Here is a 23255-nt window from a genome sequence, read left to right on the forward strand (position 1 = left end):
CTAGTTCAAAATGATGAAATGTTTTTGTACTACGGTAGTATGAAATATGGTAATTTGCTTTAGAGAAGAAAACAGATATTACGTTTATATTACTCTTGCTTTGAAGGGGATAAAAGTAAACGGAAAAATGTAGTTTAACAGTAGCACCAGGAGAGAAGAGTCACAAGTCATCCAATTGACTTTATAATAAACAGTAACACATTGGTCGAGAAAGTAACTATGTCCTTTACTTTAAAAGTATTGATACCGTACTGTAAAAACACTCTGTTAATGATAACAATCCTACACTGAAAATGTTACTTGAGTAAAACTATGCAAGAACCGTCATAGAAATGTATTCAAGTGTTAAAAGTACTCAATGCAGAAAAAAAACACCCAATGTAATATGTAAAAAATATTAAAATTACTGGAGAGAAAAGCAGTAAATCCTCAAATTGGAACCATGAAATATTTATGCGTGAAAAAATGTCTAATTATTGACAAAATGCTACCAAATTATTTTTTAAATGAACTGACTAATCGTTTTAGTTGCTTTTAAATATTTTCAATATGGTTTATGTTTTTTTGTTTGTTTGTTATAATTCGTAAGGTAACTAGTATCTAAGATTTTCAAATAATGGTCGGGGAGTAAAAAGTACAATATTTCCCTCTTAAGTATAGTGAAGAACAAGTAGGAAGTGGCATGGGACTAAAATACTCAAGTAAAGTAAAAGTAATTTGTACTTAAGTACAGGACTTTAGTAAATATACTTGGTTACATTCCACCACTTCAGGTGTACATCTTTAAAGTTTGCTAACATTAGCTAGCTACGTTAGCCACTATGGCTAACTGGTCGGATGCGTTTGGTTTAGAAATTCCGCTTAACACAGTGAAATAAATTATACGTTGCAAAAGTTTTCATTAAATAGGACAACAAAAAATTGGTCACACTTGCAGCTAACCTAACCTTAAACTTGGTGAGCATAAGATAAAGTCAAAGAAGAGACATTAGGTTACTAAATGAGTAACGTAAACGGTTTTAGCTAGCACTCACCCAATTGTGACAATTTTACGTCGATGTAAAGCCACCAAAACGTGCATAGGAACTTTTAAAATCATATTTACAGAATTATCCACTTGCCCTTTGTGTATTCTTATAACTTTGTTATATATATATTTTTATTTCGCCTAACTGGCTAAATTGGCTACAGCTAGCTTGCGGCTCGAGCGATTAGCAATTAACATCCGGCGCTCAGAAGTACACGCGCACGGCACGGCACGGCACGTTCTATTGGCGCGTGCGCACACACAGACACACATATAAAGCAGATTTCTAGGCATAACAAAGCTGCGTTTTATTCCATTGTTAAAGGAGCAGAGAAGAAAACCCATGTCTTCATTTTATTACATAGTAACATATTTATCTTAACTGTTTACTCTCATCACATTGTAACATAATACATATTTCAAAAGTTGATTTCCATCTTATTAAATAGGAACAGAATAAATATTCACTTCTGAACTCAGTGGCCACAATCCTCTCCCGGTCTTCAAGGCGGACATAAGCTGAACAGAAGCCTTCTGAGAATCTGGCTTACTGAGACACCGGACCTTTCCTTCAGCACCCACACAAACTCACATGCACACACAATTAAACCACACGTTCCCCCACTCTCATACAATCGCACATACTATACTGCATCATTCCTGCAGTTTTATTAGTGACATGTTAACTGCAGTGATGTAGTAGCTCCTGTGTACTGTTGTTGATGTAGAAAGTGACCCTGGTGGCAACACAATGACTTGATGGTTCGGCTAAATAATTCACCTGTGCTACACTAGAATTGCCAATATCAGCGCATGTAAAGACAAATCATAAAAAGCATACAGGAATATTATTTTACTAACACTTACTCATCCTGGTGTTGCACTGGAAATAGACTGCAACCATTGCACTGTGACAAAATGTAGTTTTAGAGCCAGAGGTGCAGCACATGCTCCAAACATGAACAATTATCCAGTACCTATCTCATGAAGGAGTTCGATGTTAGCTGAACAACTGTAAAAACTCTAGAAAATCTATTTTTTATTCTTTAATTCCATGCTTCAGATTTTTGCTCAGCAGATGTATCAGGCTAACCACTCAACGCAACTTCATGACACAGGTCACACAGGTGTCTGTCAGGTATGGAACAGCAACAGGAACCAAGAGGAAACATTGATTTCAGGGTAAACAAGACTGATTTTAAGTGGAGATGATAATCAGGCATTACAATGTAAACAATGAACAGCAAAACAAACAATACTGTCTTTTCTCTCCATATTGCACAACTCTAAATTACATATCTGCATTCCTGATTATCAACATGCCTTCTGCATTTCATATGAATTGTGCTGCTCATATGGGTAATGTTAATATTAAAGTGGCTGATTTTAGCGGGTGACTTTAATGGATGAATTCTGTATTGCAATTATACGGAACAATTCTATGGAAGCGGCTTAACAAATACCAGAAGACATACAGAATAAAACTTATTTCAAAATTAAATACATAGCTCATACACATCCCAATAAATCATACATTTCTTAACCAACGGTAAAGGGACACTTTAAAATGGATGACAAAGCTTTAAAATGGTGAATGTAAAAAAAAAGTTTCCTGCTTTCATTTTAAACAGATGGCATGTGAGGAACGGCCTGCTTCAAAACCCTTAAATACAAGCAGTGTTGAGTTATTTACAGCTTATACTGAATAAATCAAGTCTAGAAGTGATTTGTGTAGTCCAGTTGTGACAAAGAGACGTCACATGTATCAGACATTAAAGAGTTAAAGTGAGACTAGTCAGCAGCGGCTACAGGAGCTCCTTAAGCAATAATGCCATCCATTGACATGGGCCTCTTAAGCTTTGTGACAGAGACCACTGAAACAGGTCATAGGAAGAGGAAAATAAAAGTTTGTTGCTGAAAACAAAGAGTCTAAAAAAATAAAATTTTGTTAATTCTCTGCATTTATAGTTTCTTTTTTTTCTGCACTTTTGGTTCAACCTTCTTCAACTTCAACACAATGGATATTTTCAAAGAAATTAAACCATGAAAGCGCTATGTACATGCAAAGCCCATTTGGGTCTGCTCAGTTCAGCCAGCCAGGAACTTGATAGTTGTGTTTGTGAGCAAATAGGTCAGTCATGATGCACTGCAAGGATGGGCTGCCTGCAGATGGGGCAGGTGTTGTTTTCAGACAGCCAGCGGTCGATGCAGTGGATGTGAAATTCGTGGGAGCAGGGCAGGCGGCGCAGCTTGTTGCCCTGGGCATACTCATTGATGCAAACACTGCACGCACGACCCATCTCTCCCTCCAGGTTGGCCTGACCATAGGTACGCGTGGATAGATTGTCAATCTGCTCTTTGGTCAGGCCTCTGGGGTGTTCATCATCCTCCTCGTCATTGAGCAAGAAGAAGTGTGCCAGCCGCAGGATGGGGAGAGTACCGTTTTCTACTAGGTTGTTGGTGTCTCTGCTGGTGGCTCGTCCCTCTGTGGTGCTCACTACTCCTCCTCCGAGCCTGGCCTGCCCACCCTGGTCGTCCTCACTTCCCACCAGCCCCACCCTCTCCGGATCTACCCCACCTGTACCAACCTGGCCCACTTCACTCTCATTTGTATGTAGACGACTGGCTGGGCTGGTGCTACTATTTGTAACACTAGCGTCTGTGTGGCTAGGTGCAACAGTTTCAGAATCAGCCTCTGTCTCCATTAGAGAGCTCAGCTCCCCAAATCCGGTCATGATCTGGCGCAAGATGGAGCGCAGGGCGGTGGAGTTGGGCTCCCCCAAGCCTGTCTCACTAATGCGCCTCAGGGGAATCCGGATAGTGCTCACATAAGTACGGATCCCGGCCCGCTCAGAGCGGGAGATCGTGCGTCTAAATCCACCACTGTCACTCTCAAATGTGACAGTATTCTCGGCAACCCGGGCACGAGAACGCGTTCTGCTGGCAATACTGTCCCGATCGCGGTTTTCACCAGGTCGAATCCGTCTCACCTGCAGGTCCAACATGATGGTTGGGTGCCGTCGCACCGCTGAACTTCCTGCTCCTACTACATGCGATTCACTTTCGCGTTCTACTGTCTCCACAGCTGGCTCTGTTAGAGTGACAGGTTCTGCCGCAGCCTCCCCGGTCTCCATGGAAACAGAGCTGGTGCCACTGCCTGGCTCAACATTGTGAATGCTAGAGACACTGACACCAGTGCTGGATGGTGGAGTGGTACTGGCAACAGGTACTCTATGCAAGGGGGAACGGCTGCGCCGTGACAGGCGGGATGAAACCCCACCCCCTGCTGCAGCCCTGCGTGCACGACCACGTGATCGAGTCCTACTGCCACGGGGTTCGTGTCCCACTACTGGGGCCTGAGGCCCAGCCTGCGAGGACACACGAGGACAGTCTATAGAAGCAGACATATCATCACTGCCCTGCTCTACTTCTGCATTCAGGGCTTGATGTTGTGAAGGTGTCGTTTGATCGAGAGGCGGGTTGGGAACAGCAGGAGGAGGTGCTAAAGAGTGCAAAGTGGCACTTCTCCTCTGAGCAGCAGCCGGGGCGGCCACTGGTGCAGGAAGTGCAGGGGGGCTCATAGAGAGAGTGGTAGTGCTGCTGCGTGTACGCCGTGTCTGCATCCTCCTACTGAGGGCTGGGCGGGGGGTGGGGTACGGGACTGGCCTTGGCGTGGTTGAAGGGCGAGGGCTGGAGAAAGAGGAAGCAGTGCGTATAGAGGGTGAGATCGTGTTTGGGACAGTCACTGGCAGCTCTGCAGTGTCCGCAGCATCATTATGCTCCCCTGGCTCTGGCTGATCGTGGTTAATGTTGATCTCCAGGCTAAAGCGGAATTCTCCACTGTTGGGATTGGTTCGGCTGACGGCACGCCATGTTTGGTTGCCACTCTGCCCACTGCGAGTAGCATTACCAGTACGTCTGAAAGTGTTCAGCCACTCCAGTAAGGAGTCACCATTAGAAGTTTCTGCTCCAGGCTCTGTGGCCCCTGTAAAAACAACAAATATGTCAGATTGTAAACTAGGTATTCATCCCAGAATCTATTCTCTTGTGCAGACAAACCATAATGGAATGAGTGACATTTCCTGGTGTCCACTTACAACAGTGACAGCTTTAGCCAGTCTGTCACTTTACTCAAAGCCCCCAATTCCACTGTATTCACTGCCAGGCTTAACTACACTTACAGTTGAATAAGCTGTGTTACAACCTTTTTTAAACCATGCCAAAGCAAGCAACCGAACTAAAATAAAAGATTAATCAATACTCGTCTTAATTATGCATGAAAAAAGTTGCAGGAGCATTCAGTTTTATTTCTTTAGGATGATACAGTTTCAGAGAATTTATGATGAAAGCTATAATTTGTTTTGACAGTCCTGAAAGTCCAGTCCTAAAACATTATCTAATATTATTACCATTGCCAAGAAGGATATGTTTTTGGTTCAGTTTGCTTTTAAGAGGGATTATGGGAAAACTACGGGCCAGGTTTTTCTGAAATTTGTTGGAAGGGTGTAGCATTGGCCAAGGAAGGACTAATTACATTTTCTGAATTACGGGGCAGATAAACAAATTGTTTTTCACTTTCTTGAACACCGACAGATATGGCATTTGGCCTTAACAGAACAAATACCACACAACTTAAAATCTACTAGACAGCAACAAAATTCAATACAGACGAAACAACAAATTGTAAAAATACAATTTGATATCACACACATTTACTGTAGTGCTGTAGTGATTTTACATGTGTAAAATGTGCAATAACGTTGTTGATAATCGCTTGAAATTAACCAATATTAAAGTGTAATAATTGCTTGATTCAGACTTCCACAGTACCTGGACTTGTTCACCGTCACAATTGCAACAATGCTATATTCTTCAGACTAAGGTGTGGCTATGGAAATGATAATTTACACATATCATCCAACTAATATATACAGACATATTTAGTGGTTGCATTTGCAGGTTTATAGAAGTCAAAGAAGACTGGACTATCGGCTTTGAAGGAGGTCTGCACTCTCTGAGTGCCCCTCTACGTAGCTGTGGGATGTTTTCTGGCTTCTTTGTTAATCTACAGTGACTTGACCAAGTGATACTGCATCAAGACTAGTGAAAGCATGATTTGGAAAGATCAGATTGAGAGAAATCCCTCCCCTTCCTCCCTACCTGCTCCTCGTCTCCCTCCAGTCCCTCTCTCCTCTCCATCGCTGCTACTGCCCTGCTGCTCTCCAGAATCAGCAGTCTGCGAGCGCTGCTCAGTACGCGGCTGAGATGACATGCGCTCTTTTGCTCCATCAAGACGCTGCCGAAGCTCCTCAGCCGTCACCTCCCCTGTGAAACATAGGAACATACAGGTGGTTACATGCTGTCAGTAGTAGTGGGTCAAGAAAAACTATCCCTGCTCCTGTAGTGAAAGTAAATTACTGCTAATAATTAGATAGATAGATAATTTGTTAAATTCATAAGCCTGGAATACATGTGAAGAATGGCTGACGATCCCAGCCAGTGTGTTAAAATCACAAGATGTGTCCCTTCTCACCAGGGGTGCCAAGCAGGTTGCTGTCTCTCATTAGGCGGTACTCCTCTTCACTCAATTCATTAATAAAGTGATAGTATGCCTCCTCCCGACGAAGACGCTCTGCCTGCCTCCGCCGTTCATCTCCCCCACCAGGAGGGTCCATCACCGTGAAAAGTGCTGGCAGAGAGATGATTGATGGTGTCAGTCAGGGGTGAAAAGTCATCCGCCGCTACCCACAATAGCTTATAACATTTAGCAACAATACAATGAGGACTGCAGTCACACGTTGAGCCTCTGCAGCCCCACTGTTTACGTGAACATGCAAAAATGTGATTACAATATGTTGCTCAAGCTAACGGCTTTTTTGATCCTCTTACAAAAAAATACAAAACGAACGTTTTAATCAGCTATATTACCCACCAGTGTCAGGATAACAACCTAATCCTGAATGTCAGCAAAACAAGGACATGATGGAGAACTTTAGGAAGAATCAGCCAAAGAACTATGCTCCCCTTATTATCTATGAGTCCTCTTGTGCAGGGGGAATAGCTTCAAATACCTTGTTGTCCACAGCACTGAAAGCCTGAACTGGGCGTTGGATACTGACTCAGTCAGTAATGAGAAAAGCAAGGCAGAGACTGTTTTATCTGAGACACCAGTTATCAACTCAAATACTCAGGAATTTTTGCACAAACCATAGGCGCTGCATTACCCTGCATAAAGGATGTTTACAGTAGACGCTGCAAAGAGAAGGCCAGGAAAATCGTTAAAAATCCCAGCCATCAGGATAACTGTCTTTTCACCATGTTGAGATCTGGAAGAAAGTAACAGTTTCACCAGGCCAGCACTGAGATGCTCAGGAAGAGCTTCAACCCTCAGATGACAAGGATACTGAATGATGACCCTGCCTAATCCTAAACAGTGACGTTTATTTATCACTTCTATCACTGCAATTGTGGGGCTGTGGCTGTAGAGCAGGTCATCCTCTAATTGTAAGGTTGGAAGTTCGATCCCCGGCTCCTCCTATCAACATGTCACAGTACCCTTGGTCGAGATACTAAAACCCTAATTGCTCCTGATGGCTGTTCCATTAGTGTGTGAGTGCGTGTGAATGGTGAAAAAAATGAGCAGCAGGTGACACTGTGTACAGTAGCCTCATCCACCAGTGTAAGAATGTATGTGTGAATGGGTAAATATGACTATTTGTGTGAAAGCACTTTGAATGGTCAAAAATGACTAGAAAAAGGGGCGTCCAGTAGCTCACCAGGCAGAGCGGGCGCCCACAGCATCCCTGCCGCAGCAGTCATAGGTTTGATTTTGACCTGCGTCTCTTTTCTGCATGTAATCCCCTCTCTCCCCAGCTCACACTTAAGCTTCCCTATCTATAATAATGGAAAAAGCAAAAAAAAAAAAAAAAAACTAGGACAGTGCTATACAAGTAGAGGTCCATTTACAATCGGTGGAACTGAAAACTACTACATTTTACTGAAATCTCAGGGTTTGAAATTAACACCAGCCACCAGCTAAAATCTGGTAAAACATATAAGGGGCTGCTAGATTTGCTTCACTCATCAGGCCCCACAAAAAAGAAAAAAAAGTGATCAATTGCGTGGCTGGAAGATTTTGAAATCCCTCAGCCACAGAGGCAGATGGACAAAAAAATATAACTTCCAACCGTGGAAATTATATTTTATGATGTCGTGTAACACATAATTTGATTGATTATTTTACAAACTGGGTAGTATTAGATACTGGAGGCAGAACTGCAATGCAAGGTAGAGTTGCTCGATTATCTTAGCTTTAAAATGACTAATCTAAGGGCGACAGTTAAGACAACGCCATCCATTTTCTATCGAAAGACTCCACCAGCAAGACACTGGGTAAGGCTACAGTAATCTTGCTAACGTTTGGCACTACGATTAGTACCGCCTTAAAGAGTCACAATCAGACTTACTAATTATTACATCTCTATGTAATTTAGCACGAACATCAATGCTCAATTCATTCAATGTAAGAAAAAGCCAATAAACAGCCTATTAACAACGTAGTCTTGATGAGAGCTAATGTTAGCCAAGTTACACCAGCAGCTACGGAAGGCCATGTTGAAGGCAGGGGAATAAAGCAACAAAACTGGCGTTGTCATCCTGGTTAGCCACCAATCAGCGGCCTAGTTTTAATGATGGACGCGCCAGGCGTCCAATCACCGCTCTACAAAGGCGGGCCACGGTGAACTACACGGAGGTCTCCTCCATGTAAACGCAGGGCAAAGGAGGAAAGACAAAGAATGTTGTCAGCTTTATGACAGAATTACATTATAAAAACATTAACGCCTGGCATTGGTTAACTCAGTTTCCGCCCAAAGACAACAGTCGATGTTATGGACGTTTAAAGGATCCGAAGTGTTATTATGAATGCGCAACGCTTTAGTTGCTAACAGAGCGCTAGCAGATTAGCACATCCACCGTTAGCGAATAGCAGTCCGTCGTTAGCGGTGTTAGCCGAGTCGCCTGCGAGCGGTGAGGCTGAATAACTCCTCACATATAAATGTGACGAACTGTTTTATGAAGCTGTTCATGTATACACAACTTAACACACAACCCTAGCATGGTTTTAAAAGAGATGACAGTGTCATTAAAAGATTTTACTACCTGACAAAGCAGCGGTAATATGGACGGTTCGCTCTGCTCTCCCTTCTCTGTCAAACCAAGATGGGACCAGTGGTGCTACACTACACCGTCCTTCAGAAACAACCCCACTGTTCACGTTAGTTCCTAGGTAACACAACATCGGCGTCTGTTAACAGATTTTTTTTTCTTATTTATTCTTTTTTCATTTTTATTATAGACAAAATAAATATTACAACAAGTTATTCAATTCTACATAGACGTATTCTCATCTTCACTTTATCAACTATTAATTTATTATCATCAATCTATAATTTATCCATCTGTTCACAGATGTAGATTTATTAATGTCAGACCCCTTTTTCCTTGTAGTCGTGATTGAATTAATACGTTTTAAGAAAGCACTGAAATGTGTAAAAACCAAACAAGCACTACAAAAACATCAATAAAGAAAAAAATAAACAAAAACCCACAATATCAGCAAAATGTAGCTCAGTTGTTGCTATCCAAAAATACAGTACAAAAAAAATCTGATGATTATAATTCACCTTTGTAAAATGAAACTACATTGCAATTGCTAATAGTGCAGTTTGGTTATTTACTGTTCTTTTAAAGATATGATGCTGTTACATTACATTGTGGAGTAAACCACCTAAAACAGAAATGTGTATTAATGTAAAGCTGAAAGCATTAATACACTCTCAGAAGACCCAATACAGATACAAATATGAATTAATTTGATTGGAATATAGTTAAATGGGATAAGATAGAAATCAGTAGTTACAGTGCAATAACAAGTATTCAAATGCAATAAAGGAAATGAAATTGCAGAGGAATTAAGTACAGGGAAGTACAAATAATTTGCCAAAGCCAACTATAGTGTAGAAAACACATGGAAACAATGCAAGACAGAAAATTCATCACAAAAGAAGAGCTTTTAGCCTAACTGTAAATTTTGAATGGAAATATGAGCAAGAAAGAGAGAAACTGGTAATAAAAAAAGTAAAAACAATAATTTAAGTATAAATCATTAACTTAACATTCAAGTGGCATTTTAATTCATTGTTTAATTATTTTTTGTCACACAGAGGAAATAAAGATAAAAATACAGGCAGATTTTTCATTTTAACATTTGAAACTGTTTTTATTTCTTGCCAAAACAAAAAGGCAATTAGCAACTTAACTTAAGAAATTAGTATAACGTTACAAGAAACAAAAGTTGAAAAAGAAAAAAAAAAAAAAAAAGAAAGAAAGAAATTTTTTAATACAAATCAAAAATTTAATATATACTGTATATATTAAATGTTCCTTTAAAAAGGCTAATAATCATTTTAATAAGTAAGTGAGCTGTGACAAGACAATAAGTCTCTGTCTTGTCACAGCTTACTAATGTCTTGAAATGTCTGGGACATTTCTTGCCAAGTCTCATGCTGTCATTGCACCCACGTTTACAAAAGAAATCAAACCAATTTGCTCAAGTTTCAAAGGTTTCATTTAAAGACCTTTGAAAGGGCTTCTGAACGCACATGAGAAAATTGATGTCGATCCGGGTTTCAAAGGGTTAATCGCCTGTATTATAGCACTGAAATATGCCACAATCATGCAAAATATATACACATTTCTTCAACATACAGTTGTAGTAAGTGAGTAAACTTATGCATGATCTCTGGTGATAACGGGTATGATTTTCCACGTGGTGTAGTCCGTGTTTCCTCGGCTCTTTCTCTACTGCAGGGCTGTCTTCACGACGTTTTGCGACAGTGCCGTGCGCGAGTACGCCGTCGTTACCGAGTGAAGTGCGTCTCTTTGGAGCAGATACCGGCTGAGAGAAACGCAGCAACAAGAGAAAGGATTTACATTTCGGGCTCGTTTTGCACCGGGACTATCTCCGAGCACCGCGCATCTCCTCCGGTACCGACAATCCGAGCCGAAACCTGGATGTGGAAGCGGGGCTGAGGGAAGAAAGGGCCACGCTGGGGACGAGCTGAATTACCAAACCGAGCTCGTCGGAGTAGCCCAGTTGCCTCCCAAGCGACGCTTTAAAACAGAGAAGGAGCGGATACATTCAGCCCGATCAGAGGTGAAAATGGACTATGATTTTAAAGTGAAGCTGACCGGCGAAAGAGAGCGAGTCGAGGACCTGTTCGAGTACGAAGGATGCAAAGTGGGAAGAGGCACCTACGGTCATGTATACAAGGCGAAGAGAAAAGATGGGTGAGTTGATGACCAGCAAGGCCTCTAGCCACTGAACCCTTCCCCTGCCCCCCCTCCTCCTCTCTCCCAAATACATTTTAATTACTCCTCTCATCTGTTCCCCATGTTAGGCTTGTGTGCAACTGGCAAATGTCTATAATCTAAGATTTATGCAGAGAAATAAGACGATAATGCATTGACATTATCTGCACTGGCAGGATGCTGATGGAGATGTCTGCCTTATATGCTGTTTCTATGTGGTTGTGACTTCTATTTCTGAATTTCTGAATGTTAAAAGGCACCTGTTTTTGTTGCTCAACAGTGTATGCATGATTCTATTCAGTAAAATTAAGAGCATTTGCAGGTGTTGTGGTGAGTGCAGGATACAGCAGGTGCATGTGCATGCAGTTGTTAGTGTTGCAGGGTTGGAAATTGGCAACAACCGACAGCCAAATGTTGGTAAAATATGAAAATAGCTGCTAGATTTGCCTCACTCACCGTCTAAAACACAAAAGTAGTCTGTTGAGAGGCTGGTAGTGGTGGCAGGTGGACAAAAAAGTTCATTTCAAACCCATGCAATTGTGTCAGTGGTCATTTTTTGAAGTGAGAAGGGTTGCATTATCACAATCATGGTAAAATATGTTTATCAACTAATCACACATATAAGTCTTTGTGTGAGTGGTTAAGAAATATGAACATGTAGAGAAATCTGCTACATTAAAGCTGATTTCCCCACCTGTGTTAAGTGGTGTATATGACAAAATCTGTAATCTAGCATACCAAAATTTGTGCTCATGTTGATTTTAAACTTTTTTGTCCTAGTTATATGTGTCACCAACCCACTTTTGTTCCCTGTTTGTTTACTTATGGCTTTTTTTTGCCTGTTAGTCAATAGTGGAGAGATGCCATGACATACAGAGAGGGAATGACATGCAACAAAGGTCCTTGGCAGGACCCAAACGTACTCTGTGGTATATGGACACTGTGGCGCCACCCACCTTCAATTCCGAAATTTTTATTTGTCCCCCTTCTGCCCACTGTTTCTGATGTAATCCATGTTTTAAGCGTGTCTGGACCAGAGCTTGTCTGAAGGCAGCCCGAGCTACCAGGACCATACTAGGCCCATTATCACAGCCCCGACATACTGGCAGCCGGAACCACACAAAAGAACCCTAAAGTGTTTAAAGATGTTTGTGTTCACTTTAGGAGGCTGCTGTTTATGAGAGTCTGTGAGCTAATTTGTGCTGCAGTAGTTGGACGAGGCCTGAGGAGGCACAAAGCATGGGTTTATGAGATGATTTAGGCCAGGGGGAGGGAGGGGTTATAACCAATTCATTCAAGTGAGAGCCAGTCCCAGTGCTCTGTTTGTCCCTCGCCAGCTGCCAGACAGGGCCTGTTTCCTCTCCCCCTCTATTGTTTTGAGCCTCAGAGGTGAGCTTGATTACACAAATCTGGAGGTAATGCAACTCGGCCTTTTCTCAGAGTCTCTGTGCCAGCTGCCAAGTGCCCCCCTTTATGTTTCTGTGCAGACAGCTCTCAGGGGGCCCGCAGTCTGGTCTGGTGTTGATGTTTCTCTGCCTCTTTCTGTTTGTAGGAAGGATGATAAGGACTACGCCCTCAAGCAGATTGAAGGCACTGGCATCTCCATGTCAGCCTGCAGAGAGATTGCAGTAAGAACTGCCTGGCTTACTTTGTCCCTTTGTTTGGTTTCTGTTCAACACCCTCATGCCATTCCTGGGTGGCTTATGTAAGGCCCGAATCACCTTCACAAAGTAAAACACAAGTGCTAAAAGAAGAAAAAAGACATTAACATAATGCATATAAAGGGTAGACATATAAATATAAACTATGCCCCCCAAAACAGCACCTCAAACATCATATGCTTCAAAGTTATTCTTATTAATTTGCATTAATTTGGACAGATGATATAGTGTCCACCCTCTTATTTGCATTATTTATGGTAATCACTATGTCCCCACTTTTAGCACCTAATAGCAGCGTTAAATTGTACGAATTTCCAGAATGGAAAACCTTCAAAAGTGATGGAATCTTACAATCTCATTTTCCAGGCCTGGGGAAGTCATGGAATTAGCAAAAATGATTCAAAGTTTTGGAAAAGTCCCTAAATTGTGTTGCGTGTAATGAAATAGTCACAGTAATCTTCCATGGATAAGCGTCCATGAAATATAACGGAACAGCAAATCCCATTTCTGTTTCTGTCGACGTAACGTAGCTCTAATTTTCACCGATGTGTGACGTTTTGTTTATCGTCACATACGTTTCTTCATTTTCCTCCCATGTGTAGTTTTTCCCGGTATGCCAGCTTGCTGAAATCATGTTAGAACAGAGTTCAAATCAGTTATGTTAGAAAAAAACGAAATAAATAAAACACTGAGCAAGTGGGAAAAGAAAAAAATAAAATTATTAGTACTTGAAAAGTCATGGAAAGTTTTGAAACCTGTATTTGTCCCCATGATTTCTGCTGTGAGCGTGTGTGGTCGCTCCTCTGAGAAGGTTTGTGTGTTGCAGCTGCTGCGGGAGCTGAAGCATCCTAACGTCATCTCGCTGCAGAAGGTTTTCCTGTCACATGCAGACCGTAAAGTATGGCTGCTCTTTGACTACGCCGAGCATGATCTCTGGGTAAAATGCACACACACACAAACACACACACACACACACGCACAAGAGCTGGATGGCATGACCGCAATATTATCTATCCGAAATGAGTGGAAACGCATGTGGATAGTTTTATTTTTAATTGTTTCTTGATTAGTTTAGACTATCTGGGATTGCAGCGATATACCAGTTTCAAGGTAAACCGTGGTATTAAAGCTGACAGTTATCGTTCCATGTGCATTTATTTATCTACGATATTAAAAAACGCAATCAGACGGAGAATCTTTCCTGTGCACGCACATCTCCTTTTCCTTTCGATTGCCTTTTTACATGTACTTCCATTGAAAAGTTTAAAGCCTAATGTCCTCAATTCCTTAAAGGCTAATTGTAACAGATAATAGTAATAATACTGTTTGTGTAATACTACGATACTGTGATATTTTCAGAACCGATTATCAAACCATGACCAACCAAAACCATTCGTTTTAATCTGGTACAAAAGCACAAGACGTTCACGAATGCAGAATTACTCACAGCATGTATACTCACGATCACCATCAGCCAGTTGTAAGGAAAGAGACTTAAAATGGTGCTAATTATGCATTGCTAAGTCTCATTAAAACACACAAACACCAAGAGCTATTCAACATTTGCTCGTCAAACCTCTGCTGCATTACTTTTGGCCGGGTATGCGAGTTAAAATGCCATTTTCTGCCACAAAGCTGCAACAGTCACATTCCCTTCCCTAGGAAGTGGAAACACATGCCGCAAACATTAGCCTTGCTGATCTTGCCTGTAGCATGAACTTATATCTGCAGCATTACAAATGCGGAAAATCCCACAAAATGAAAGATTTCAATCATTGTGTTCGTACACATACCTCAATTACTATTATCTTGTCTTTCCGTAGCACATTATTAAGTTCCACAGAGCGTCCAAGGCCAACAAGAAGCCACTTCAGCTGCCCAGAGGAATGGTCAAGTCTCTGCTCTACCAGATCCTGGATGGCATCCATTACCTCCACGCCAACTGGGTCCTCCACAGAGACCTTGTAAGAGGATTGGGGAGGGCAGAGAGGGGAGGAGAGGAGGGGGAGAGAGAAAATATTTTGGTAGAAGGGAAAACAAGGCCGCGGTTGATGAGAGATTGGAAGATTGTTATTGGGCAGAGAATCAGTCAAAGGCATGCAAAGCGGTGTCCGTTTGCACATGTTTAGATATGGTTCTTAACTTTCCCTAATGTCATGTGTTATAAATGTGTGTAGATGAATGATAATATGTTAAAAAGTTGTTCAAAATTAGCATGCATTTTTCATATGCACGTTTTTAATACAATATTCTATGTTTAAGTTGTGCAAGTTGAAGATTAGTTGATAAAAACTGGGTTTTAATTAGTTATAGTTGCGGTTATTGTTTTCTAAAGCTTTAACAAATTAAAAGTTCTCTCAGTTTAGTCTCAGGTATTATTGTTTTTACTTCTTTGACTGAAAAGCCAAATTATCTTTCACTTACATCCACAGTGAGATGGAAATGGTAGACCTCTCCTGTGGGATGTAGTCTGTGTATTATATCCACTAGAGGGCAACATAGAGATTTGATCACATACCACATTCAGTGCTGTAGTTAACAGAATATCTGCAGATCTTAAAAAAGTCTCAAGCATTGAATTCAGTTTCCTCAATAAAGAAATTGTTTGCCCGCTGTAGGCAGTAATGTTAGTTATGTAATATTTTCTACTTGATTGTGAGCAGGGGTGCAAACAAACAATTATTTTAGGTGTCGATTAATCTGCAGATCACTTTCTCTATTAATCAGTCAGTTGTCTGGTCTATCAGATATCTGAAAAATGTTAAAGATGTTGATCAGTGTTTTTCAGTGTACAAGATGGTGTCTTCAGATGCCTTGTTTTGTCCACAACCTAAAAGATATTCAGTTTTCTGTCATAGAGAAGTAACGAAACCAGAAATCATTCACATTTAAGAAGCTGGAATCAGAAAGTGTTTCCTTTTTTTTTTTTACATAAGATATTGCTTTAAATGAATACTCGGTTATCAAATTTGTTTGCATTATTTAATAGTTAACAACTAATGTATTAATTGATTTATCATTGCAGCTCTAATAGTGGGCAGTCAGGAGAAAATACACGCTCATTAACTAAAAGTAGGATTGTTACAACAATGCATTTTGTGCTTAGTATTGTCACTAATACTAGTTACAGAAAGCTCCTCTTATATTAGCAAGTGCTGATTTTAGTATAATGTATTAATCATTTTTAATTGGTAAATCGATCTATTAATTTCATGCCAGTTATCCAGATCACATGGATTTCATTGATATATTGGAATTATTGTTATGTAGTGCTGGAAAGTACTGAGAATGTGATATAAGTCATTCAAAGCTTGACTGTCCCTGCTGGTTTTCCATTATACTCTGTCCAGTATGTTTAAGAAACAAGCATAAGATTGCCCTCTTCATGGTAGGGCTGGGCGGTATATTGACTTTTTTAGTTATATCAATATATTTTGAAACGATGCAGGATGAGATAATACTGTTTATATTTCTATATTTTCGTGGTGGGTTACATAACTTGTTTCCTCTGTAAAGCCGTGCCAGTTTGCATCTCTCATCTGAGTGCAAACCCGCCTCACTCGATCACAACTTCTCCTACAACACGGAGGGAAACACAGCACTCTAGTTTAATCAGTCTGTTAATATTCATGCAATTTACTTTTTCATTTGCATGTTTTTGAAGCTGAAAAAATACAAACAGAGGCAGGAAACCCCGTCTTTGCATTATATTTTGGATCACAGTCTGTGTTAAGAAAAGTAATTTTAAAATCTTTGACTTACAACCAAATGTGTAATGCGCTGTGCGGAAAAAAACAATGTGCATATATATCTATATCTATATATATATATCCTGTATCACCATTCAACCTTGATGAATGTGATATGGTTTTTGGTTCATGTCGCCCGGCCCTACTCTGGGGTATTAAAAAGTCTTATATTTAACTCTCTGAACTCTGCAGAAATCCTGAGCTCAAACAACTGTGCCAAGCAAAGCTGATTTAATCTCAGTGGTTTTTCTGTATTTTTGTAGATTCTGTGTTGTTGAAGCGTTTTCAAAATTGTGTATCTGTCTCTTTTCCTCAGAAACCAGCGAACATTTTAGTGATGGGGGAAGGGCCGGAGAGGGGTAGAGTAAAGATCGGTATGAGTGTCCTCTTTTAAAATGTTTAAAATTCACTTTTTTTTGAGGTTTTGCTATATTTGACTGACAGTGATGTTTGTCCTGCAGCGGACATGGGGTTTGCCCGTCTCTTCAATTCACCGCTGAAGCCTTTAGCCGATCTCGACCCTGTGGTGGTCACCTTCTGGTACAGAGCACCTGAACTGCTGCTAGGGGCTCGGCACTACACCAAAGCCATCGGTGAGAATGGTGCAACACCATCTGTCTTTTTGATTTCCCACGATGTGTGAACGCATGCAAACCAGTTCTACTGACTTTAGTGAGATTAAATCAGTGTGTGCTCTGTTTTTCTCACAGACATCTGGGCGATTGGCTGCATCTTTGCGGAGCTGCTGACGTCTGAGCCCATATTCCACTGTCGCCAGGAGGACATCAAGACCAGTAACCCTTACCACCACGACCAACTGGACCGCATCTTTAATGTCATGGGTTTCCCGGCTGGTGAGTCTCGTGTTGTTGATTAAATACTGATTTAATGGTTTACCTGAATTGCTTCAAAAAGGAAAAAGAAGTCCTTCCGATTTTCCAAAGAGTGTATGCATGTTAAAGGGACAGTTCATCACAAAATTAAAAGTACACATTTTAACTTTTACCCGTGGACTTATTATCAGTTTCGATTGTTTTGGTGTGAGTTGCAGAGTGTTGGAGATATCAGCTGTAGAGATGTCTGCCTTCTCTCCAGTATAATAGAACCAAATGGCACTCGGCTCGTGGTGATCAAAACGCCAAAAAAATACATTTGAAAAACTGAACAGCCATGTCTCTCTCCAGAATTAGTGAGTCTGTTACCCAAGATAATCCACAGACCTTATTGTGAGCACTTTCATATAGAAACTATTTTCTCTCTACAAAACTACACCCACGACCATATCACTGCCAAGAAGGAAGCGTGCATCTACTGCTAGCTCTCACCTACTGAGCAAGCTAACGTTACAGTTCAGCCGATGAGGATGCCATTAATTTTCACATCCCGCGCTGTCACAGACACAAGCTTCTTGTCTAGATGCACGTTTCCTTCTGCGTAGTGATACTGTAAACAGCTGTAGATCTGTAGAAAGAAAATTAGGTATGAACCAGTTGTGAAATTCTGTGCCAGTATGAATATTAAAAGTAAAACATTTGGTACAACAGCCAAAACCAATGTTTTTTTTTTTGTTTGTTTGTTTATTTTGTTATTGTTATTAGTTATTCCCCCTTTAGTGCCAGAGAAACAAAGATATCTTCATTATAAAAAAAGCCGAACTGTTTTAAAGTCATTCAGTCCTTCATTATGCAACTTTAAATGTGCACAAATTCAGTCACAAAATGTATGAAACAACCTTTAATATAATCTTTCACATAAAAAACATCTGTTAAAAATCACTTTTTTACTTTATATAATATATATCATTATTCCCTCTCTAATGTCGAAGGCAGTCAACAAATGGCAAATATTGGTTTAGCCAGTATATTGGTGCACCCCTAAAGAAAATAGTCCTGCATTTTTGGTGTTTTGAGCACCACAAACTGAGGGACATCTAGGTCCATTTTATTCGAGAGACGTAAGACATCTCCATGGTCGATATCTCCAACACTGTGCAACCCACACCAAACCAATCTGGAGTGATAAACAGCACTACAGTTAAAATGAAAATATGTATGTTTGAACTGGATTTGATTTGATGTATTTCACACTTTAGCACACATTTAAAAACAGCAATGTTATACTTTTCAAGAAAAGTAAACATGCAGGGGAACCCAGAAAACCCTCAAGGGGCTTGGGGTGAACTGTCCCTTTAATGCTGTTATTATACCAAAATGTCAGCCGCTATGTTGCCTTTCAATGGAAAATGTTGTGGAAGGATAAGCATTTTCCGTCCCTAGCAGAGGCAAATTATTTGCTTGGTCTTTGCAAGCTCCTTTTTTCTTGAGGCAGTACTGCGGTCTGTTGGCTCTGAACACCAATCCACTGACACGATAGAGGAAGCCAAGTCGCAAACACAGAAACTTTTACTTGCAGGGCTACATTTGGGCCTGTATTTTCCAGTTCACTTAGTCTGCTTCTGATCTTTCTGTCTTTTATTCTACCATCTCTGCTGCTCTAGTTATGTAATTCACCCGTCTGATGGAGTTTTGTTTCCTGCAAGACAATCAAATTTTGCATTGTGACAAATGTAAATTGGTTATGTTAAAACCAAAGCCCAATATACCTTTTATGTAACAAGCGACCATTGGGCAAATCATGAGCATTTGTACTTACAAAGATTGTAATCCAGACGTCACCACAACCTAAATAATCTGTTCTTGAAGGGAGGGAGCGTATGACGTGGTGTAATCCTGTCTTTCCCTCATTTGACAGATAAAGACTGGGAGGACATCAAAAAGATGCCAGAACACTCTACACTGATGAAAGACTTTAGAAGGAACACGTGAGTCTAGCGAGCACTACTGTCCTAGTTTTCTGAAAGATCAAAAACAAAGTTGGAGCGAAGCAAAGTGCCATGTCTGCTGGCAAAAATACATTTTTTGAGTGTTGTACACAATTCTTGCTCAACCATGTAACAACTCTGCATGTTTTTATATGGGGTAATTACACTGATGGCTTGATATTAATATGATCCACTCCATTTTTTTTGCCACAGATACACAAACTGCAGCCTTATAAAGTACATGGAAAAACATAAAGTCAAACCAGACAGCAAAGCATTCCACTTGGTGAGTTAAAATGCCTCAGTAATAATAGGGCAAGTGCATGTAATTTGCATAGCTTATGGACATTATAGTATAATTATAATAGAAGCCATATTTGGTTTTCCATGACAAATGAAGCATGCTTTGTCGTTATTCTATTAATGGTTTCTTCTTTGAGGCTGACATTGTGTAAAACTCATTAAAGCTGCAGAAGCTGTTGACCATGGACCCCATCCGTAGAATCACATCTGAGCAGGCCATGCAGGACCCCTACTTTTTGGAGGAGCCTCTGCCGACCTCTGAGTGAGTTACAGCACACACATGCACACACCTACAGTCTGTATCCGGTTTGTCTATCTCGTGCTGCTCCTTGGTTTGAGTCACATGACGACCCTAGGGTTGCTACCACATTGAACGGGTCCATTAGCTAATTAGCTTTGAGTCATGGGAATAAATGTTTGAAGTTGACAAGCCTCTTTTCTCCAGTGTGTTTGCAGGCTGCCAGATCCCCTACCCCAAGAGGGAGTTCCTGACAGAGGAGGAACCAGAGGACAAGGCAGACAAAGTGAGAATTGTGCCGCAGATTCTGTCTCTTAACAGGCGTTCAGCATACTTATTTTATGAATACATACAGAGAGGTAAAGAGAAACATTGAAAATAGATAGTAAATGTACACACACAATACAATGTACATCTTTTGTTTTTTTACTATTAGAAAAACCAGCAGCAGCAACAGGGAAACAACCACACAAATGGGGCGGGGCACACCGGCAACCCTGACAACAGTCATGCCCAGGGCCCGCCTCTGAAGAAAGTGCGAGTTGTCCCGCCCACCACTACCTCAGGTGGCCTCATCATGACCTCAGACTACCAGGTAAATCCCTCCTACGCAACAGGTGGATGAAAACATAGCTCTCTAATGTTAGCTGGGCCTGTTTGTGCCAGTGGTGTCATGCTACACCAGTATCGACAATAGCTGTGATGTTCAAAGATGAATTTTTAATATGAAGTTAATCTGAAAATAATCCAGCGCCTCTTAAATAATTTGTCTTTCTTGTTTGTCTCCCTCACCCATCACCATCTTGTTGCCTTTTCATTATTCATTAAGTGTTGGGTTTTTTTTTACTACAATTTTTTACAGTTGGGGTTACAAAGATAACATCATTATTATTTATTTATTCCAAATATTACTATATATTATTGTACTCTTTTAGCCATGATTACCCTGTCGTGAAAATCTGATATATCATAATTCCTCACAATCACTTTACCGAGTGATCATACAGTAGGAAAACACAGATGCACATATTTCAATATGCAAGTTTAATGATTTGATAATCTGATAATCTCAAATATTAATCTGTTTCATTATAGTTTTCATACAAAATTACATTTGTCACATTTTTTTTCTGCATATTTAGAGTTTAAGTTAAAATTCCTAAACTCCTTTTTTGTTTTTCCGTAATTGTCAGGAATTATTTCTTCAAAGGGCAGCTTCATTATTATTATCATTTTTTTTGTTTAGTAATTAATTAATTTATTTATTTATTAAAGTTTTTATTTTATTCTGTAGCTTTCCAGTAGTGTTTCTTGTGTTTTTAAATCTGAAAATTCTGGAGGGTCAGATTTTGGTCTGGTTTTTTGCTCAAAGTGCTTTTTCCCCAAGCTCTTCTAAAAACCATTATTTGAAGTTATTAGAAGAAGGCTGATTTGAACACTGAGATGTGTGACGGCTGGCTTGACCACAGTTATTTTTAGCGTGTTCCCTGCAGGCGACTCACTGGCTCCCTGCGGGCAACCAAGCGCTCACAGGCATCATGTCGACTTCTGCTGCTTTAGACCAAAAGGCCACTGGTGTAAAAAGTGGGGCAAAGTTTGGAGTTAATAGGATTTACTGAATATCTTGTTTTCTTCTTCCACCCTGCAGCGCTCCAATCCACATGCTGCCTACCAGAACCCTGGACCAAGCACATCACTGCCCCAAAGCAGCATGGGATACTCCTCTACCTCCCAACAGCCGCCCCAGTACTCCCACCAGACCCACCGCTACTGAGACACCCCTCAAATACACACACACACATACATACACTTATACACACACATATAACTATATATACACGCATACACAGCCCTCACCATGCCCACCTGAACGAATGTACTGAGGGATGTGGGGATGTCCGAGGCAACACACCACCCCACAGAGGGCACTTTTTCTCTGCAGCAGTCTGTTAGGTCAGAGTGACAGCAACCTACACTTCTTCAAAATAACACACCCATAACCCCAGTATTAGAAACACAGTGATAGAGCAAAACCTGACAGGTGAAACACAAGGTGGGAGGAGGAGAGGAACGGACTCTTTGGTCGATTCCAACCTGTTTTTGACGTAATCAAACCAGCCGAGAGAAGACGGCTCAGTTTGGGGGGGACACGTGTTAATATGCTGTGTCATCTCCTCCCCTTTTCTTCTACACCTGTCTCCACACCCCCACTTACCCCAGCCCGTTAACCCTCTTCCCGTTGAAGCTTAGATGAGACTGAAAGCTGCTATGTGACTGCCAGCGGTGACAGATTCCCTGTCCGACTGTCCTCCCGTCTGTCTGTCTGTCTGTCCGTTTGTTATTTTGTGTGTGTGGCCCTGTGAGGGCCTCAGCTGAGGACTGAACTGAGCTGCTGTGAAGCATGCTGGGAGGATGCGGAGCCCCCACAGCTGTGGCGTTGAGGGTTTTTTTTTTGTTCAGAAAGGACAAAAAAAAAAATTACAAAAAAGATTTTAGTAGTTTCTAATTTAATATGTTTTCATGGTTTTGTTTTCATGGCGAGTGTGGCAGAGTAGCTTGCGCTGCCTGAGCGCTCAGCTGCTGTGGGCAAGCCTTACAACGTGATGACAAAACCAACCAATCGCATGGAGGATGGCAGATGGAACATGCATTGTACTGTATTGTATTGAAATATTTTACATGAAGCAAGTACCCTGACAATAAAAGTGGAAACATTGAAATTGTTAATTGTGTGTGTGTGCAAACAGCTGATTACTGATGCATTTCCTTTTTGTACCTGTAATGACATCTTTCACCTTTTTTTTTTTTTTTGCCATTTCTACTTGACAAAGCCAGAGCTGCTAACTATACTGAACAAAAATTTAAACATAACACTTCTGTTTTTGCTTATCACGGGTCTAAGTTAGAGATCCAAGACTTTTTAACCCTTTGAAACTTAAGCAAATTGGCTTGATGTGTTTCAAACACACGTGAAGAAGAACATGTCCCCCTCAGTATTTAGATTGTGCATTTGCGCTCTTTCAATAAAAATCTGAAGGAAGCCGAGAACTCTTATTTTTGGTTAAATTAAAGACATTCCAACATA

The 23255-nt window shown here is 40.8% G+C and overlaps 2 protein-coding genes across 2 annotated transcripts; one reads left to right on the forward strand and one right to left on the reverse strand.

Moving 5' to 3' along the window:
• Nucleotides 1-2202: 2202 nt before the first annotated feature.
• Nucleotides 2203-9326, reverse strand: rnf6 (ring finger protein (C3H2C3 type) 6). Its single transcript, XM_042510449.1, has 4 exons — nt 9188-9326; nt 6561-6716; nt 6188-6352; nt 2203-5012 (listed from the first exon to the last, which is right to left on the reverse strand). The coding sequence occupies exons 1-4, from the start codon at nt 9324-9326 to the stop codon at nt 3160-3162; spliced, it is 2313 nt and encodes a 770-aa protein (XP_042366383.1). The 3' UTR covers nt 2203-3159.
• Nucleotides 9327-10935: 1609 nt separating this feature from the next.
• On the forward strand, nt 10936-22890 carry cdk8 (cyclin-dependent kinase 8). The gene is made up of 13 exons (XM_042510704.1): nt 10936-11377; nt 12951-13026; nt 13886-13996; nt 14883-15023; nt 17125-17182; nt 17270-17401; nt 17519-17662; nt 19560-19629; nt 19843-19915; nt 20097-20194; nt 20378-20456; nt 20607-20765; nt 21819-22890. Exons 1-13 carry the CDS (start codon nt 11250-11252, stop codon nt 21942-21944), a joined length of 1395 nt encoding a protein of 464 aa, XP_042366638.1. The 5' UTR covers nt 10936-11249; the 3' UTR covers nt 21945-22890.
• Nucleotides 22891-23255: the final 365 nt, after the last annotated feature.

This window comes from Plectropomus leopardus, chromosome 21 (assembly GCF_008729295.1).
Source record: "Plectropomus leopardus isolate mb chromosome 21, YSFRI_Pleo_2.0, whole genome shotgun sequence".
NCBI lineage: Eukaryota > Metazoa > Chordata > Actinopteri > Perciformes > Serranidae > Plectropomus > Plectropomus leopardus.